General features: G+C 38.8%; 2 protein-coding genes across 3 annotated transcripts; both read right to left on the minus strand.

Moving 5' to 3' along the window:
- Positions 1 to 90: 90 nt before the first annotated feature.
- Positions 91 to 4006, minus strand: LOC122329618 (tripartite motif-containing protein 16-like). Its single transcript, XM_043225966.1, is given in 7 exon segments — positions 91 to 901; positions 1077 to 1124; positions 1254 to 1410; positions 2104 to 2337; positions 2410 to 2505; positions 2661 to 3048; positions 3050 to 4006. Coding segments are annotated over 7 exon segments (1626 nt in total). The 5' UTR covers positions 3229 to 4006; the 3' UTR covers positions 91 to 377.
- Positions 4007 to 4206: 200 nt separating this feature from the next.
- On the minus strand, positions 4207 to 12574 carry LOC122329619 (tripartite motif-containing protein 16-like). Of its 2 annotated transcripts, XM_043225968.1 has the most exons (7): positions 11421 to 12574; positions 11170 to 11265; positions 10864 to 11097; positions 8235 to 8385; positions 8052 to 8099; positions 7699 to 7824; positions 4207 to 4502 (listed from the first exon to the last, which is right to left on the minus strand). In XM_043225968.1, the coding sequence occupies exons 1-7, from the start codon at positions 11991 to 11993 to the stop codon at positions 4339 to 4341; spliced, it is 1392 nt and encodes a 463-aa protein (XP_043081903.1). In that variant the 5' UTR covers positions 11994 to 12574; the 3' UTR covers positions 4207 to 4338. The 2 variants fall into 2 exon arrangements, with proteins under 2 accessions (XP_043081903.1, XP_043081902.1); XM_043225967.1 differs by lacking the exon at positions 4207 to 4502 and having other exon boundaries at positions 5108 to 7824; positions 11421 to 12570.
- Between the last annotated feature and the right edge of the window lie 3955 nt (positions 12575 to 16529).

Here is a 16529-nt window from a genome sequence, read left to right on the forward strand (position 1 = left end):
ACACCCATGTTGGGGTTCCATGTTTTGTGAAGAAATGACAAAGATTCAAGGTTTAGGTAGACCAAAAGACAGAAAACCCTGAAAGGAGCATGAGGTGAATAATGATTTATTGATGTGTTATTGTTTGAATTAAATTTTGATAGTAATAATAAAACATGATTGATTTGATACTACACTGAACTCAATGAACAAATAAAGGCTAAGAAAACACATACACACTGATCTTACTGTCTATATGAGGATTTAATTCACACATTTATTCTAGCACGTTATTTCAGTTACAGATGTTCAGCTGCAGTATTAATGCAATGAAGATAAAAGAAGATACTCTATAACATCATTATCGGTAGAATCTCTCGTCAATCTGTTCTGATTCATCAACAAAGTTTTAATGATGATTTATTATAAACACCGAACCCAGGATAGAGTGTCTGAGTGAATGTGGTCTGGACTGTGTGGATGAGGTTCATTGTGTCCGAGACGCTGTAGAAGGACAGAGTTCCTGCTCTGTGATCCACAAACACTCCTATTCTCCTGCTGATGGACTTTACAGAGAGATCTGTCTTTATGTTATTGTGTTTGAATGTATATCTGGAGGGAGTGCAGTACAAACTCCAGGACTGATTATTGAATCCAAATGCAAACTCTAATCTTTCTCCCGTCCTGATGATGCTCTTATATGCCACTGATATATCCAGACCTCGATCTCCAGTCCACTCCAGCTCCCAATAACAGCGTCCACACACACTCTCTCTACACAACACCTGAGGCCAATAACTAAATCTGTCTGGATGATCAGGATATGACTGAACGGTGTCAGTGTTAGCAATCACTCTGTTGCTCTCAGACAGACGGAGTAGTTTATTTACTGTGTTTGGATCCAGAGTGAGCTGATGGGAATCTGATGGAGATAAAATAAGAATCAGGAATTATGAATCTGTTCGATCTTTTCATGATCAGTGTTCTCAGTACAGCTGAGCAGATATCCTGTGCAAATCATCATCATCATTAATTATAAAAATCTTTCACATGAACACACTCAGTGAGTTTTTCTGCTTGTGTTCTTACTGACGTACATTGTCGGAAGTCGTTCCTCGTCCAAAAACCAATGCAGGGGAATGTTTCTGTGGAAATTTCTGTGTTATTCTCAAGGTCCTGCATCATTCCTAAGACATTTCTAATATGATGCTCTCTATGATATAAGAATGATGATGGACTGGTTTCTTAGAGCAGATCAATAACCAGGACTTTACCTCTGTCTAAGATCTTCAGCTCCTCTTTGCAGAAATCGTCCAGTTTGTCTCTCAGGCGATGGACCGATTCTTTCAGGTCATCAAAAATGACAAGAGAACTGAAGGTGACATCATTTATGTCTGGAGATTCAGAAGATGCTGATAGAGATTGGAAACTCTATGGAAATCAGAAATCAAAACTCATCAGCTCCACCCAGGGACACCACTTATATGAGTTTTTTTTTATAACGTAAATAAAAGACAGGATATACGTTTGAGCAATAGCAAATAGTTACATCTATTGTCTTTTCAACCTGTTGTATTCTGCATGGTTAGATTAGAGCTTTGATGAAGAATGCTATTAAACTACTATGTGAAAAACTGAACACAATGAATATTGAGGTGAGTACTTGGTAGTATAATACCTTAATACCAGATTTCACCAGTAACCTACATTAGATTTATAGGATATGCATTTTAAAAATAATTCTACTGAATGCAATCACTAATTATATTAAAAACATGCATTGAAAAAATAATGTAAAAACAGAATTTCTAATATTACATTTGATTCTACCATGACGTAAAAAAGAAGGAGGTCAAATTAGGTAAACCAAGTTTTGAATGGCTGGTGGTGCATGACAGCTAAATATGTTTTCCAGAAGAAAGAGTTTAGAGAAATTATTCCTAAGTGATTTCCAGAGCTGAAAGCCATTTGTAAGCGATGTTTCTTTGAAAACATGATCAGTTAAGAGTCTGACCACTTATTGAATATAAAAAGAAACTCCCGATTATTACATGATATGATGCCTCCTGGCACAGCAGGATCTGCTTAAGTCCACTTTGATCTGTTCTTCTAGATGTGTGTTACCTGCAGGAACTGGATGTGATCCTGTGTGTGTGAAAGCTGCTCCAGCTCAGCGTCTCTTTTCCTCAGATCATTGATCTCCTGCTCCAGTCGCTCCAGTCGTCCTTCAGCTCGACTCACTGCTTGCTTTTCCTGATCTCTGATCAGTCGTATCAGCTCAGAGCGTCTTCTCTCAATGGAGCAGATGATCTCAGTAAAGATCTTCTCGCTGTCCTCCACTGCTGTCTGTGCAGAGCGCTGTTAAACACACAGTGATTCAGTGAGTCTGAACCGAGACCGAGACAAACTTCTCATCTTCTCCAGACTCACCTTATGAGACTCCACAGTCTCTCTCAGCCGCTGGAGATCTTTCTCTCTCTGCTGGACTCTCTGCTGGAGCGTCTTCTGAGTCTCCTTCAGCTGATTCTTCAGGACAAACACTTGATAGTAAATCTCACAGAAAACTACTGACACTAAATCATCATGAGAACAGATGAAACGTGAAAAGATTAAAAGTCACTCATCTTATCAAATGATAAAGAGTGTTTAGTAATATTTAATCAGAGTCTAGTGTTAAATACCTGTTTCTCTGTCCTCTGGTCTGCTGCTGATACAGTGTCGTGGTTTTTATGTTCATCCATCGTACACAGCACACATATACACTTCTGATCAGTGCGACAGAAAACCTCAAGGATCTTCTTGTGTTTCTGGCAGATCATCTCCTGCAGTCGTCCAGTGGCTTCGGTCAGATTGTGTCTCTTTCCTTTAAACCAACTCTCATGTTGTTGAAGGTGATTCTCACAGTAAGACTCCAGACACATCAGACAGGACTTGACGGCTCTGTATTTTCTTCCAGTACAAACGTCACACTGAACATCTCCAGCTCCAGCGTCACAGTCAGCAGAGAGTTTGGTCTTCTTCAGTTTCTCCACCACTTCAGCCAGCAAGGTGTTTCTAGATAAAGCGGGTGCTGAAGGTCTGTCTGCACTGAGGACAGCTGTAGACTCTCTTCTCATCCTCCTGATCCCAGCAGCCTGTAATACAGCTCTTACAGTAACTGTGTCCACACTGGATGGTCACCGGATCCATCAGGAGATCCAGACACACTGGACAAGTGAACTCATCCTGAGAAAATCTAGCTTCTGCCATTTTACTGCATGAATACAGAGACACAAACTCACGACAGCTCGACTACACTTTCACTTTCAGTTTTATGGACTCCTGTTTCCTGGTTCTGTGTTTGTGTCGTGTGTAAAACAGGCGTGTCTCAGAGTCAGTAAAGCAAGTTTCTCCTGAACAGCAAAATGGCTGCTGAGATTACATTTATGACATACCTGGCCATTTTTAAAAAATATGCAAAGACCAAGACTAGTTGATTCAGGTGTGTTTAATTAGAGCTAACTAAACTGTGTGGAAAAGTAACTGTCCAGGACTAGGAATGAGGAACCTCGGCAGCCTCTGTGTCTTGTCGACAGTCAAACCTTTTGACCCAGCTGATATATGGGGGGTCTCAGCTGGGTGGACATCAGATGGTTCCCCAGACTAGAGGAATAGTGTGGACTGGTAACCAAGTATGCACTGGAAGGGAGTGAGTCCAGTGCAACCTGAGTGTACTCTGCCCAGCCCAGAAACTGGTGGCCATGGCAGAAGGTTCGCAGGAAATCTCTTATATCTCTTATATCCTCCTCTCTGTCTGTCTGTCAGCCTGTGGATGATGTGAGGTGAGGCTGACAATCACACCTAGAAGCATAAAAAAGTGGAGAAGAATTGTAGGCCTCGGTCTGAGACAATGTCTTCGGGAATGCCGTAATATTTGAAGATGTGGTTGAAGAGCAGGTCTGCTGTCTCCAAGGCAGTCAGTAAACCCTTGGGGGGCAAAAGATGTGAAAACTTTGAGAATCGATCTAATAAAACCAGGATGCATGTGTTACCGCTGGAGGTTCTCTTGATCCTTTTTTGTCACAAATTAAAAAACTGAGGCAGCAGGTTAACTGGAAGGATAGATGTAACATTGTTAGAGAGCTTTGTTGATGTATTCCTCAATGGACGTGAAGTGAGAGTAGATATGTTTTCCTATGTGGCACTGGCTTACCCGGAATGAGGGCGATGGCACAGTTCCATGGCCCGTGTGGTGGTAATTAGGAGGCTTTCTTTGGTCAGAATACATTGCTGAAGAGGGCATAACTGGTGGATATGTTGACTAATCTCTTCTCCACTGAGAAAATAGGAAACAGCCAGGGAAACAGTCCTTGCCCAACTTCAGGACCTCACCCGAATGCCAGGAGAGGATGGGATTACGTTTACCAACCATGGGTGCTCTAGAATAATGTCAGCATTCAACCCCTCCAGAACAAGCAGATGAATCTCCTTGGAGTGAACTTGTCCAATGCTTAAATTTCCTGCCGAGTAAATTAGGCCTGATACTGCAACAGAGAGATCAGAAACAGTAAGTGTGATGATCGTAGTGAATAGGTCCATTTTGAGCATCTCTGGTGTTTTTTCTAGCAGGTAGAGCACAATACAAGAATATATTATGGCAATCGAGTCCTCCGCATCCTGTGGAGGTTTCGAAGATCTCTATTTGGGTGCCAACTGTGCACTTAGCCCGAGAAAGGAGCTCCTTCCTCAGAAAGATTTATTAGGGAGGGATTGAGTATCAGGTCTGAGAACCCGGTCTAAGTTGGCCTGTAAGGTGCAACCATCATGTCCTGCTCCCTGATCTTGCACTGGGAACTGTGTACTGCATATACTGGAGGCGATAAAGCATATTGAATAAGTCCCTTTTGACTCATTCCGTCATCTGTTTCACCAACAGAACTGAATTTGATGTGAAATGATTTCACCTGAAAATTGGATGTCATGCTGTGTGTAGTACTGGATGATCAGCGCCACAGCAAGGCGGCAAAGGAGGACAAATGACCAAATGCTGCCTGTAGACTTAACACTGTGTGCTCTGACAACTGAGAGGTATACAATTTTTAAAATAGTGAAAGAAGTCTCTTCAGTTCACCAAAGCTGCATTTATTTGATCAAAAATACAGCAAAAATACAATTTCATATAGCTTTTTCTAGATTAATATATGTTGAAAACTCTGAAGCTCTGAATTTTCAGCATCATTACTTCATCATCAGTGTCACGTGATCTTTAAAAAATCATAATAACATACTGATTTACTGCTTAACAAACATTTCTGATTATTATCAATGTTGAAAACTGAAAAGTTGTGCCGCCCGATATTTTTGTGGAAACCAGGTTAAATTTAGTTTTTTAGGATTCACAGAAAGTAAAAAAATGCATTTGTTTGAGCATTTCCATGAAGCTTTAAATTCACTGTCAAGCTTGAAAAAAGTGATCTTACGTTTGGGTTATCTTTAGAACCTTGTATTATAATAATATCACTCAATTGGTGTAGGATTTACTTTGAAATAATTTTCCTTCAAAAATATATTGATAAATGATCAAATATTGATGAAATAATAACAGTTATCAAATAATAAATCATATGAATGAAAATTATGAATATAAATGATTATAGATATAAAAACAGACATAAAGACACACAATTTGCATGTGAAGATCAAAGGATGCTTTTAATTTTGTATTTATAAGAAATATATATGACCATATAAATTGTGAACAAATAAATATACATGTGAATATGGCAAAAAAAAATTATAAAAATAACATAAGGTATTTATTCTTGTTTTCATGAAGCGTATTTTTCTCAGATTTTCCCTAAAGCAAATCTTTATCTTAAAGCAAGACTTTATCTGCCGATAGGGTAAGAAATTAAATCTTATAAAATATTCTCGTTTCCGTTTGCATTAGGATTACTTTTCTTTTCTGACAATTCTACGTGTTTGCACTTTAAAACAAAAAATGTAATCTAAAGAAAATGTACCTGAACGTTATAGTTTTAAATATTTATACTTGAAATAAGGCAAAACTTCTCAGCAACAAAAGCACTTTTGCAGCATGCATGCATTAATAAGCTATTTAAACATCGCTTATGCTGAAAAAAGGGGAGGAGACTGAAAAAAACTCTGGGTTTAGCGAAGAACATCAAAGGGGGGCTCTTCTTTAATAAGCAGCTGAGAAGAGTAGCATGCACCTTTAATTCAGTCAATACCTGAAAACATGGTGCCCTTATCCAGATAATCCTTAGCATGAATAAAAACCTTTAGTAACAAAGTCTATATACTACACAATAAATATCAAGCATGTCAAGGATGCACTAAATAGCTTTAAGCAACAGCATATGACTGATTATTGACTTTGAAACAGTATTAGGATACAAATGTAATGAAACCAAATTCCCAATACTAGATGAGCCTTGAGCAGCAAGCCTGCTTCATATCAGACAGCTTTAAAAACAGATTTAAAATCAAGCCTCACTGTGGTGTGTTTAACTGGTTAATGTCGTCAGCATACAAGCACCTCATAGCAAACAAACATTTTACAGAGCAGCTATAGTCTTAAGCAATGAGCAATATTTGACGATAGCATATTTGCCAACATACACTGCCCTCCACTAATGTTGGCACCCTTGGTAAATATGAGCAAAGGTGGCTCTGAAAATAAATCTGCACTGTTTATTTTAAAAATCACAAAATTCTAACCTACCATTGAAGTAAAACAGATGAAAGTGGGGGGAAATATCATTATGAAATAAATGCTTTCTCTAGTTCATATTGGCCACAATTACTGGCGCTCAATTATTGAAACATCCTTTTCAAACATTTTTGTGCTCAGAGACCTATTTTTGTGTTTGCTTTGGATTATTGTCCCAATGAAAGATCCAACCATGGTCCATTATAAGACTTCTAATAGACTTCTAATATTTTTTATCTGTTGGTATTTAAGAGAATGCATGCCGCCATGCATCTGAACGATACCACCAGGACCAAAAGACCATCAACATTAAAGATCCAAGAGTATATTTAACCTTGGACATGGGGTACTTTTTATCCCTGTTTGTACGAAACCCATCTGGTGGCTTTGCTGCCAAAAAGCTTTTTTTTAGTTTCTTCTGACTATAGAAGAGAGTCAGCTGATGAAAGCTTGATTTGCGTGATTTGCCAGAACTAACTAATATACACTTAATTTAAGCTGCGGTATTAATATCATGAAGAGAAAAAAGATACTCTATAACATCTTACTTTCACCGATTCATCATAAAGATCAAAGCATTATGGATAGAATTTTTCATCAGTCGATTCTGATTCACCAGCACAGTTTCACTGATGATTCTTTATAAACACCGAACCCAGGATAGAGTGTCTGAGTGAATGTGGTCTGGACTGTGTGGATGAGGTTCATTGTGTCCGAGATGCTGTAGAAGGACAGAGTTCCTGCACTGTGATTCACAAACACTCCTATTCTACTGCTGATGGACTTCACAGGGAGATCGGTCCATATCTTATTGAATCCAAAAGAGTAACCTGAGGAAGAGCAGGTCAAACTCCAGGACTGATCATTGGATCCAAACCAACACTCATTACCTGATCCCTTCCTGCTGATGCTCTTATAGGACACTGATAAACTCACACATCCACTCCACTCCAGCTCCCAGTAACAGCGTCCACACACACTCTCTCTACACAACACCTGACACATACCATCAAATCTGTCTGGATGATCAGGATACGGCTGGACTTTGCCAGTGTTAGCAATCACTCTGTTGTTCTCAGACAGACAGAGACGTCTATATGCTGCGTTCGGATCCAGAGATAGCTGATGGGAATCTGACGAGACAAAACACAGCAGAATCAGCAATTATGAATCTGTTTGATATTTTCCTGCAGATTATCTATTCGTGTTTAGTGTATGGTCAGTGTCTTGGTACAGATGACCAAATGTCCTGTGCAAATAACCATTTACATCATCAATTATGAAAATCTTCTTTTACCTTCTACAGGAAGAACATGAACACACTCTGTGCATTTTTCAGCTGGTTTTCTTAATGACTTACATTGTAGGAAGTTGTTCCTTGTCCAGAGAACAATGTTGGTGAGTGAGACTGTGGAAATCGACATGAACAGTGTGATTCTCAAGATCCTGCATCATTCCTAAGACATTCCTTATACGATATTCTCCATGATATGAGATGATGATGGACTCGTTTCTGAGAGCAGATGAATCTCCAGGACTTTACCTGTGTCTGGGATCTTCTTAAGCTGCTCTTTGCAGAAATCCTCAAGTTGGTCTCTTAGCTGATAGACAGATTCTCTCAGGCCATCAAAAGAGATGTGAGAACTGAAGGAATCGTAATTTATGTCTGTAGATTGTGGAGGTGCTGATACAGACTGGAGAAAACAAAAATAAAAACTCATTAGTTTGTAGTGCACAGCACATTCCAGGGCCCTTTGAGTCCTTGTTTGTGTGTTGTTCTGGCAGGAACTTCTCCCCTCCATACCGTAACCTTCCCAGTCCACCAAGTACTGGAATCCATTTCCCCACAGCTGTGCAGACGGGGAACCAACTCTGGACTCGAGGTGGGGCATGGCTTCCAGTAATTGGTGGACTAGGAGGGTTACGGTACGGAGAAGAGAAGTTGGGTTTTTTTCCAGGGACATTCTGGATCACTCGCTTATTGATGATTACAATTAATGGGTAAGATCGGTGGAGAGCACCAAGAGGTGCTCCTAGGGTACTATGATGGTTCAAGGGATCACTGTTCACCCTTGCGTTGTCTTTGTGTGTTTTTGTGCATGAGTGGGTGTGTCCTTGATTTGTGGCTGCCAGCTGATCAAGCTCTAGCTGTGGCTTATTAGTGGCCCTATTTAAGATTGGCTAACACTACCTCTCGTTGTCAGATTCTTGATGTCTCTTTCGTGTTCCTAGCTAGCGGATTCTCCTGCTCCTGTTTTCTGGAGTGTCTAGACTCCGTCTCCTCTAAATCCCTGATTTGTGACAACAACATACACATCTTATATTTATTCAGAGAAATAAGTATTCTCAGTGAGAGTGACGTGTAGTGCAATACAAACTGTTTAACCAGACAGTTCAATCTTTTCCATCATGTTTGGACTTAATGTGTTCGTAACATTGGCAAATGTATTCTGATTGTGGATTGGTGAGAACTGCACTGGTAAAAATTTTGTGACACAGGAGGAAAGATAGGTGGGCCTCACCATGTCCCCGCTCTGATGGATTCAGCCAATCACAGCATGAAAATGGAGAAGTGCCAGTTTAAAATCTCCTCCTCATCAGGAAGGGATAAAGTTACCTTCCCAAAAGACACTGTTCTGAGTCTCTGGACTGTTACAGGTAGGCAGCAACAGAAATAAGCAGTTCAACCAGATCTCAACAAAGGTTCTGAGTCTGAGTACTGCAATGGAAAAGACATTAACAGATACACAGGTCTGAGTCTGATTCCTGTTACCAGGAAGACATCAACAAAAACAACTGTTCTAAGTCTCCCCTTTGGAGAGACATACATAACAGAAACACCAAAGTCCTGTCTCAGTCCTGTGAAGGAAGGGACAGTAACAGCAGATGCCAATTCCTGAGTCTCCAGCTTCGAGGCAGCAACAGATACGACCATGTTCTGAGCCTCTAGCCTGCAAGGAAAGAGATAATCTCCGTTCAGACTCCATTCTTTGTCCAGAGTCTTTGTCCAGCGAGACAACAAATGCAGCACTTCCATCCTAAAGAGACAACGTGGACCAACCAAGTTCTGAGTCTCTAGCCCAGTGAGGCAGAAGACATACAGCTATCTGCAACAAGGTTAGGCTCTGGAGAGCAAAGCTTCACTCCAAGGTGCTTTTGCTCGCGTGTTCCATGCAAGGACCTTCTGCACCTACTCCAGGAGCCTTTGGTGCTTTGGGAGAGGTTGTTAAAATGGATTCCTGCTCCTTTCCCTACTGCATTGTTCCCAGGATGAAGTCACCGTCACCGGACTGCTCACTTGACCACAGAGAACGTAACTATCACTTACCCAGACCTCTTCCAGAGACCTTGGCATTTCTTTCAGAGCAGCAACAGTTTATCTTTGCAGATAATGTAGCTCTAACATAGTAACATCCAACATAATCCTATTTAATTTATAGTGTTCTTTTAGTAGTTGTTAATTATTCTTGTCTATCTTTTGTTAATGAAATTTATTTTATTGCACTTGTGCCTTCTTTGTGTTGTAGATACAGAAAAAGGTTAAATTAGAAATCTCACCATTCTTTCTTATGTGATGTACTCATAACCACACCTTAAATCACACGTGATCTAAATATCATAGCGCCATTGGTGACGCGAGGACCCATCACTACAGCATTTGGCCCCTAGGTTGGCATAAGCAAACTTCATTACAAGGTCAACAAAACAACGCTTATATGAGTGATTGAAAAGGAAAGAAAAGTTCTGACATGATAGCAGAGAGCAACAGACAGTCTCTAGCCCAGAGATATTTAGTATAATATAGTTTAATATTTGGTAATATTTACTTTAGTCATATTTAATATAAAGATAAGTAATCTCTCTCAGTAATTCATTCATGACAGTCCTACATGTCTATTTTCCTTTCAAATCATTATTTTCTGAGGCAGGTAAGAGAGATGCAAACGATCAAACGTCTTGTTTATATTTTCTGTTTTCAGCACATGGGAAGAAATGAACTTTTCTATACTAGAAACCTACTGCTAAACTAGTATATGGATGCATGTTTAATAATGTTTACTGGGGTGAGTATTTGCAACTCACCATTAATACCTGATCAGTAGCTGACAATAGTTTTAAATAATAGATTTAAAAAATATCTGCTCCGATCTGTTCTTCTAGATGTGTGTTACCTGCAGGAACTGGATGTGATCCTGTGTGTGTGAAAGCTGCTCCAGCTCAGCGTCTCTTCTCCTCAGATCATTGATCTCCTGCTCCAGTCGCTCCAGTCGTCCTTCAGCTCGACTCACTGCTTGCTTTTCCTGATCTCTGATCAGTCGTATCAGCTCAGAGCGTCTTCTCTCAATGGAGCAGATGATCTCAGTAAAGATCTTCTCGCTGTCCTCCACTGCTGTCTGTGCAGAGCGCTGTTAAACACACAGTGATTCATTGAGTCTGAACCGAGACCGAGACAAACTTCTCATCTTCTCCAGACTCACCTTATGAGACTCCACAGTCTCTCTCAGCCGCTGGAGATCTTTCTCTCTCTGCTGGATTCTCTGCTGGAGCGTCTTCTGAGTCTCCTTCAGCTGATTCTTCAGGACAAACACTTGATAGTAAATCTCACAGAAAACTACTGACACTAAATCATCACGTGAACAGATGAAACGTGAAAAGATTAAAGGTCACTCATCTTATCAAATGATAAAGAGTGTTTAGTAATATTTAATCAGAGTCTAGTGTTAAATACCTGTTTCTCTGTCCTCTGGTCTGCTGCTGATACAATGTCATGGTTTTTATGTTCATCCATCGTACACAGCACACATATACACTTCTGATCAGTGCGACAGAAAACCTCAAGGATCTTCTCGTGTTTCTGGCAGATCATCTCCTGCAGTCGTCCAGTGGCTTCGGTCAGATTGTGTCTCTTTCCTTTAAACCAACTCTCATGTTGTTGAAGGTGATTCTCACAGTAAGACTCCAGACACATCAGACAGGACTTGACGGCTTTGCATTTTCTTCCAGTACAGACGTCACACTGAACATCTCCAGCTCCAGCGTCACAGTCAGCAGAGAGTTTGGTCTTCTTCAGTTTCTCCACCAGTTCAGCCAGCTTGGTGTTTCTAGATAAAGCAGGTCTTGGACTGAAGGTCTGTCTGCACTGAGGACAGCTGTAGACTTTATTCTGATCTTCATCATTCCAGAAGCCTGTAATACAGCTCTTACAGTAATTGTGTCCACATGGAGTAGTCACCGGATCCTTCAGGAGATCCTGACACACCGGACACTTGAAGTAATTCTGAGAAAATCTGACTCCTGCCATTTTACTGCATGAATACAGAGACACAAACTCACAACAGCTCGACTACACTTTCAGTTTCTGTTTCCCTGAACTCATGTGATTTCTGTTTCTTATTTCCTGGTTTGGGTCACGTGCGTAACGCAGCCGTGTCCGTGAGTCTACAAACGTTTACTGGATGTCAGTCTCGGCAAACACACAAAGAATAGAAGCTCCAGAGATGCAGGACAGCAACTTTAAAGACTGCAGTAATGCTGTAACTTTATCACCACGCTGAAAACTGTGTCCTGATTCACAGTTGGATCTGTTTTCTAAAGGATGACTGTCAGAAGCCAGATGTTTGACCGAACAGATCCAGGGAAGGAGAGTCTGATTTATAACCTGCTTCACTCTTCAGGAACCTGTTCTGTTCTCTTCCTGTCCAGCTCAACAGTTTATAAAACGCCGACATCAGTCAGACCCGTTACTGACAGAAAGCAACATCAACTCAAGGCGATCCCTCATTAGTGCACAAACTCATCAGCATCGAGCCGTGAGGAACGATTTGTGCGCGTTCGCATTGACAAAAGCAGTTTCATCAGGCCTGGATGTGATCGATAGGCATCGACACATGTGATTTCCAGCAGGAATAAAGTGTATATATTTATATATATATATATATATAAGTGCTATAAAATAAACATGAACAGCTCAGATCATTTCAATGAGAAGTGTTTCAGGTCATAATGATATCTCAAAGTTTTGGTTTTTGTCTTGATGTTGGTGTTTGATTATTTAGAGTCAGTTTAAATCAACATGAGCACTATCTAGAGTTGATGACTGACTTAAACACCATTAAACTGAATGGCTGAGGGAAAAAAAACTCACTAGCCGAAGAAACAGCAAGATCTTTTCCTGTTTGAATGAACACCCAGCGGGCGTCTGAAAACACACTTTTGCTTTGGGTTTGTGTCTCCTCTGAGGTTTCTGATTAAAACAGATGTTATCTGAGGAGAAGATTCCCTCCAGAGACACGTCTTAATGGATTTCATTGAACGACAGATCGCTGAAATCTTTACCGGGCCTAATCAAAGTCAAGTTCATTAAGCGACGGCGCTCCATCAATTAGTGCAAGATTGCCAAACAGATAAACAAGGCAATTAAACGATAATTATTTGATAGTGGCTTTGTGCAAACAAAAAGCAGATCGCGTTTCCTCTTCTGGGCCGTTTTCTGTGTCATGTGTGAAATAATATCATCCACTTACATTTGAAATAAAAGCCCATTTAATCAGGCTGACGTTTAAATCTAATAGAATTCCTCCAGAGTTATTGGCTTTGTACAGAAATAAGGAGTGTCGAATGGAAACGCGTTTCTGCATGAATTTCTCATTTTAAAACATTTCATTTTCACAAAGGTGAGGAAACGGCAAACGTGCAGCTCTGTAACGACATGAGGGCGAGTAAATGATGCTTGATTTACATATTTGCCAGCTATAGCAGCAGGAAAATAATATAGACCTGAAGAGCTCTCAGAGAGAGCAGATGTTCAAAGAGGGTTGCCGTGGCAACAGGGCATTCGGCCACTAAGGGTCAAAGGTCAAAGTTCAGCTTATAACGCTCCAGCTGTGCGAGCGTGAAGTTCATATCGAGACACAAAAAAACAAGAAGATTCACCTACAACTCTACTATATCAACCACTTTACAGGTTACTCCCTTTCATTTATTTTTTTATTATTTTTCCTCCACAGCTAATTTAAAATTTGGAGGAAATCAACTAAACCTTTCTGGAGAAAATTTTATTCAATATGTTTTTATTATTGTTATTATTATTTCTTTTTTGGGGTGGGGGTTAAGGATAAATACATATTAAAAAAAAGGTTTAAATTATTTATTTTTGGAACTCTAATTTTAGGTTATTTGAGAAAATTAAAGGAATAAATAACACTTTTACGACACCTGATTAAAAATGCTAGAGGAAATTAAATGGCAAGATTTTATGCACCAAAATAAGCAAAGAAATGCATAAATTGATTTATTAATGAGTTTTAATTTTTATTTTTAAAAATTATTTTTAAAAGCCTCAGCCAATGCCATGCAGTTCATATTCCATATAATCTGAATTATTTTTATATATATATAAAAACCTGATTTAAAAAATGTAAGAAAATTAAATAAAAATAAATAAATAAATAAAGGGGCCAAATGATTTGATTTTTAAAGTTTTCCTTTCTCTTTGGAGTGTTACAGCAGTCAGTACATACGTAAGATCCCTAAAGTTGCAAAGACTGCATTTTAAAAAGCTAAAGAGATATTTGTTTAAACACGCCCCCACTTATCTACATCACAGAGTGGTTTATTTGCATAACTCCGCACAAATATGGCCGTGGGCGGAGCTATTATTCTGTCTGTAGTGTTGATTCTAATTCTTCAAGAAGCGTCTGGAGCTTCTGACTCACAACCTTTAAGTAAGTTACGTTTTCTTATTAAAGCAACCCGTTGCTCACTACAAGCAGTGCTTATTTGTCGTTTCTCTGCAGACATTATGAGATATTATAATCAGCAATTATGTCTCCACTGGATGCAACAAACGCCTCGTTTGTAATCACAGGCCAATCACAGTTCACTGGATAGCTGGCCAATCAGAGCACACCTCGCTTTTTTAGAACGATGAGCTTTGTGCCAATCAACCGTGTCAGGAGGCGGGGCTTAGAGGAGAAACAATACCGTACAGTATGTGGAAAATAATGTGATTTTCGCACCTTAAACCGCACAAACTCAACGCATTACACCAAATACACCAAATCACGTTATCTTTAGCAAGAAAATACAGATTATTCCAGAAATCAAACACCGTGAAACACAGTGATTGTGTTGGAAATGAACTAAAGATCTCAATAAATGCGCCTGAAGCTCATCGGCCTCCTCGTGTGACTTTAACGCTGGCTAATCGTCATCTCCAATGAGCCGCTCAGAACATAAATTGGTCATTTTTTCCTCATCATCATTTCTGTTCCTCACACGGTGCTCCAAATGAACCCGAGGAGATAGAGCAGAGCCGCGAAGCACAAGGGCTTAATTAATTTACCGGCCCGAGATGAGTCTCATGCATAATTAATGCCGCTTTGTTAAAATGAACAAGTCGGTACCAGCGTCATAAATGATGGAGGACGGTGTTTCTGGAGGAGAATGATCTGGGCGTCTGCGGATGAAATGAAAGGTGCAGATTTATTAGGTTTCTGTTTGTCAAAAACAAATTAGAGTTTAAGCGCCGTTCACATAAATCGTAAAAGCATTTTTCAAAAGTTCCTTGTATTTTTGATTAAATAAATGCAGAAAAGACTTCTTTCAAATAAATCTTTGAAAGAATAACCAATAAGGGCTTTGAAACTGAAGAAACCCGTTCATAAACACGACTCGGTCTCCGGGCAGAAGTGAAAAGTTGTGTAAATCCAGCCAATCAGATCACAGCTTGACTAATCCTGAAAGTTTTCATTCAGCTCGTTAGAAAAGCCTCAGACGGACCGATTGGCCTCTGAGTTAAGCTCTTCCTCCTCCTCCTCCTCATCATCATCATCATCATCATCATCAGGGCTCGGTGTGTTGTGGGAGTTTGATCGGTCTGATCTAACTAATTCATTTGGCTGCTAGTCGATACACAAACTCTCAGACAGAGATCGATCACAGACTGACATCATGCTGGTGTTAGAGCCGAGCATCATGGGAAACACGCTTCACGACAAAACACAGACGCTTCGCTTCATTCACCAAAGACAAGACCTTTCTGATTGCTAGTTTTAGGCTAGTTAACGGTGTCGATGCTACTAATTAAACAACTTCATTTAACCGGATGAATATAGAGCCGAACGCCATTGCTTTTCTTGACTGACCTGAAAAAATAGATAAATAAAATCAAACCAAGAGCTGAAATCTTTCCAGTTAATACATAATTAAAAAAATATAATAATGCATATATATTAATGTCAGTATACTATGAATAATAAAGTGATTTATGATATGAATGAAATGTCAATGATAAATAAATACATTTTATTTAATTATTTAATTATTTAATTTAATTTTATATATATATATATATATATATATATATATATATATATATATATACATATATATGTGCATAATTTTATATATATATATATATATATATATATATATATATATAATTATATATATATATATATATATATATATAATTATATATATATAAATATATATATATATATATATATATATATATATATATATATATATATATATATATATATATATATATATATATATATATATATATATATATTTAATACCATTTTAGGAAATCTGAAAAAAAAATTTTTAGTTAATAAAATAAGGATGAATCTATATATGATATATTACAACTATAATAATTATGTAATGTTTATAAGACGGGCCTCAGTTGTTAAAATCAATGCCTTGCTTTTTGTATACCAAAAAATTGTATATTGAAAATATGAAAATATAATGTTATTGTTATTTTATTGATTGAAATGGTTTGGATGTTTCAGATGGAGAGTTTCTCGAAACTAAGGTGATTGATAAA

Source organism: Puntigrus tetrazona, chromosome 24 (genome assembly GCF_018831695.1).
Source record: "Puntigrus tetrazona isolate hp1 chromosome 24, ASM1883169v1, whole genome shotgun sequence".
Taxonomy (NCBI): Eukaryota; Metazoa; Chordata; class Actinopteri; order Cypriniformes; family Cyprinidae; genus Puntigrus; species Puntigrus tetrazona.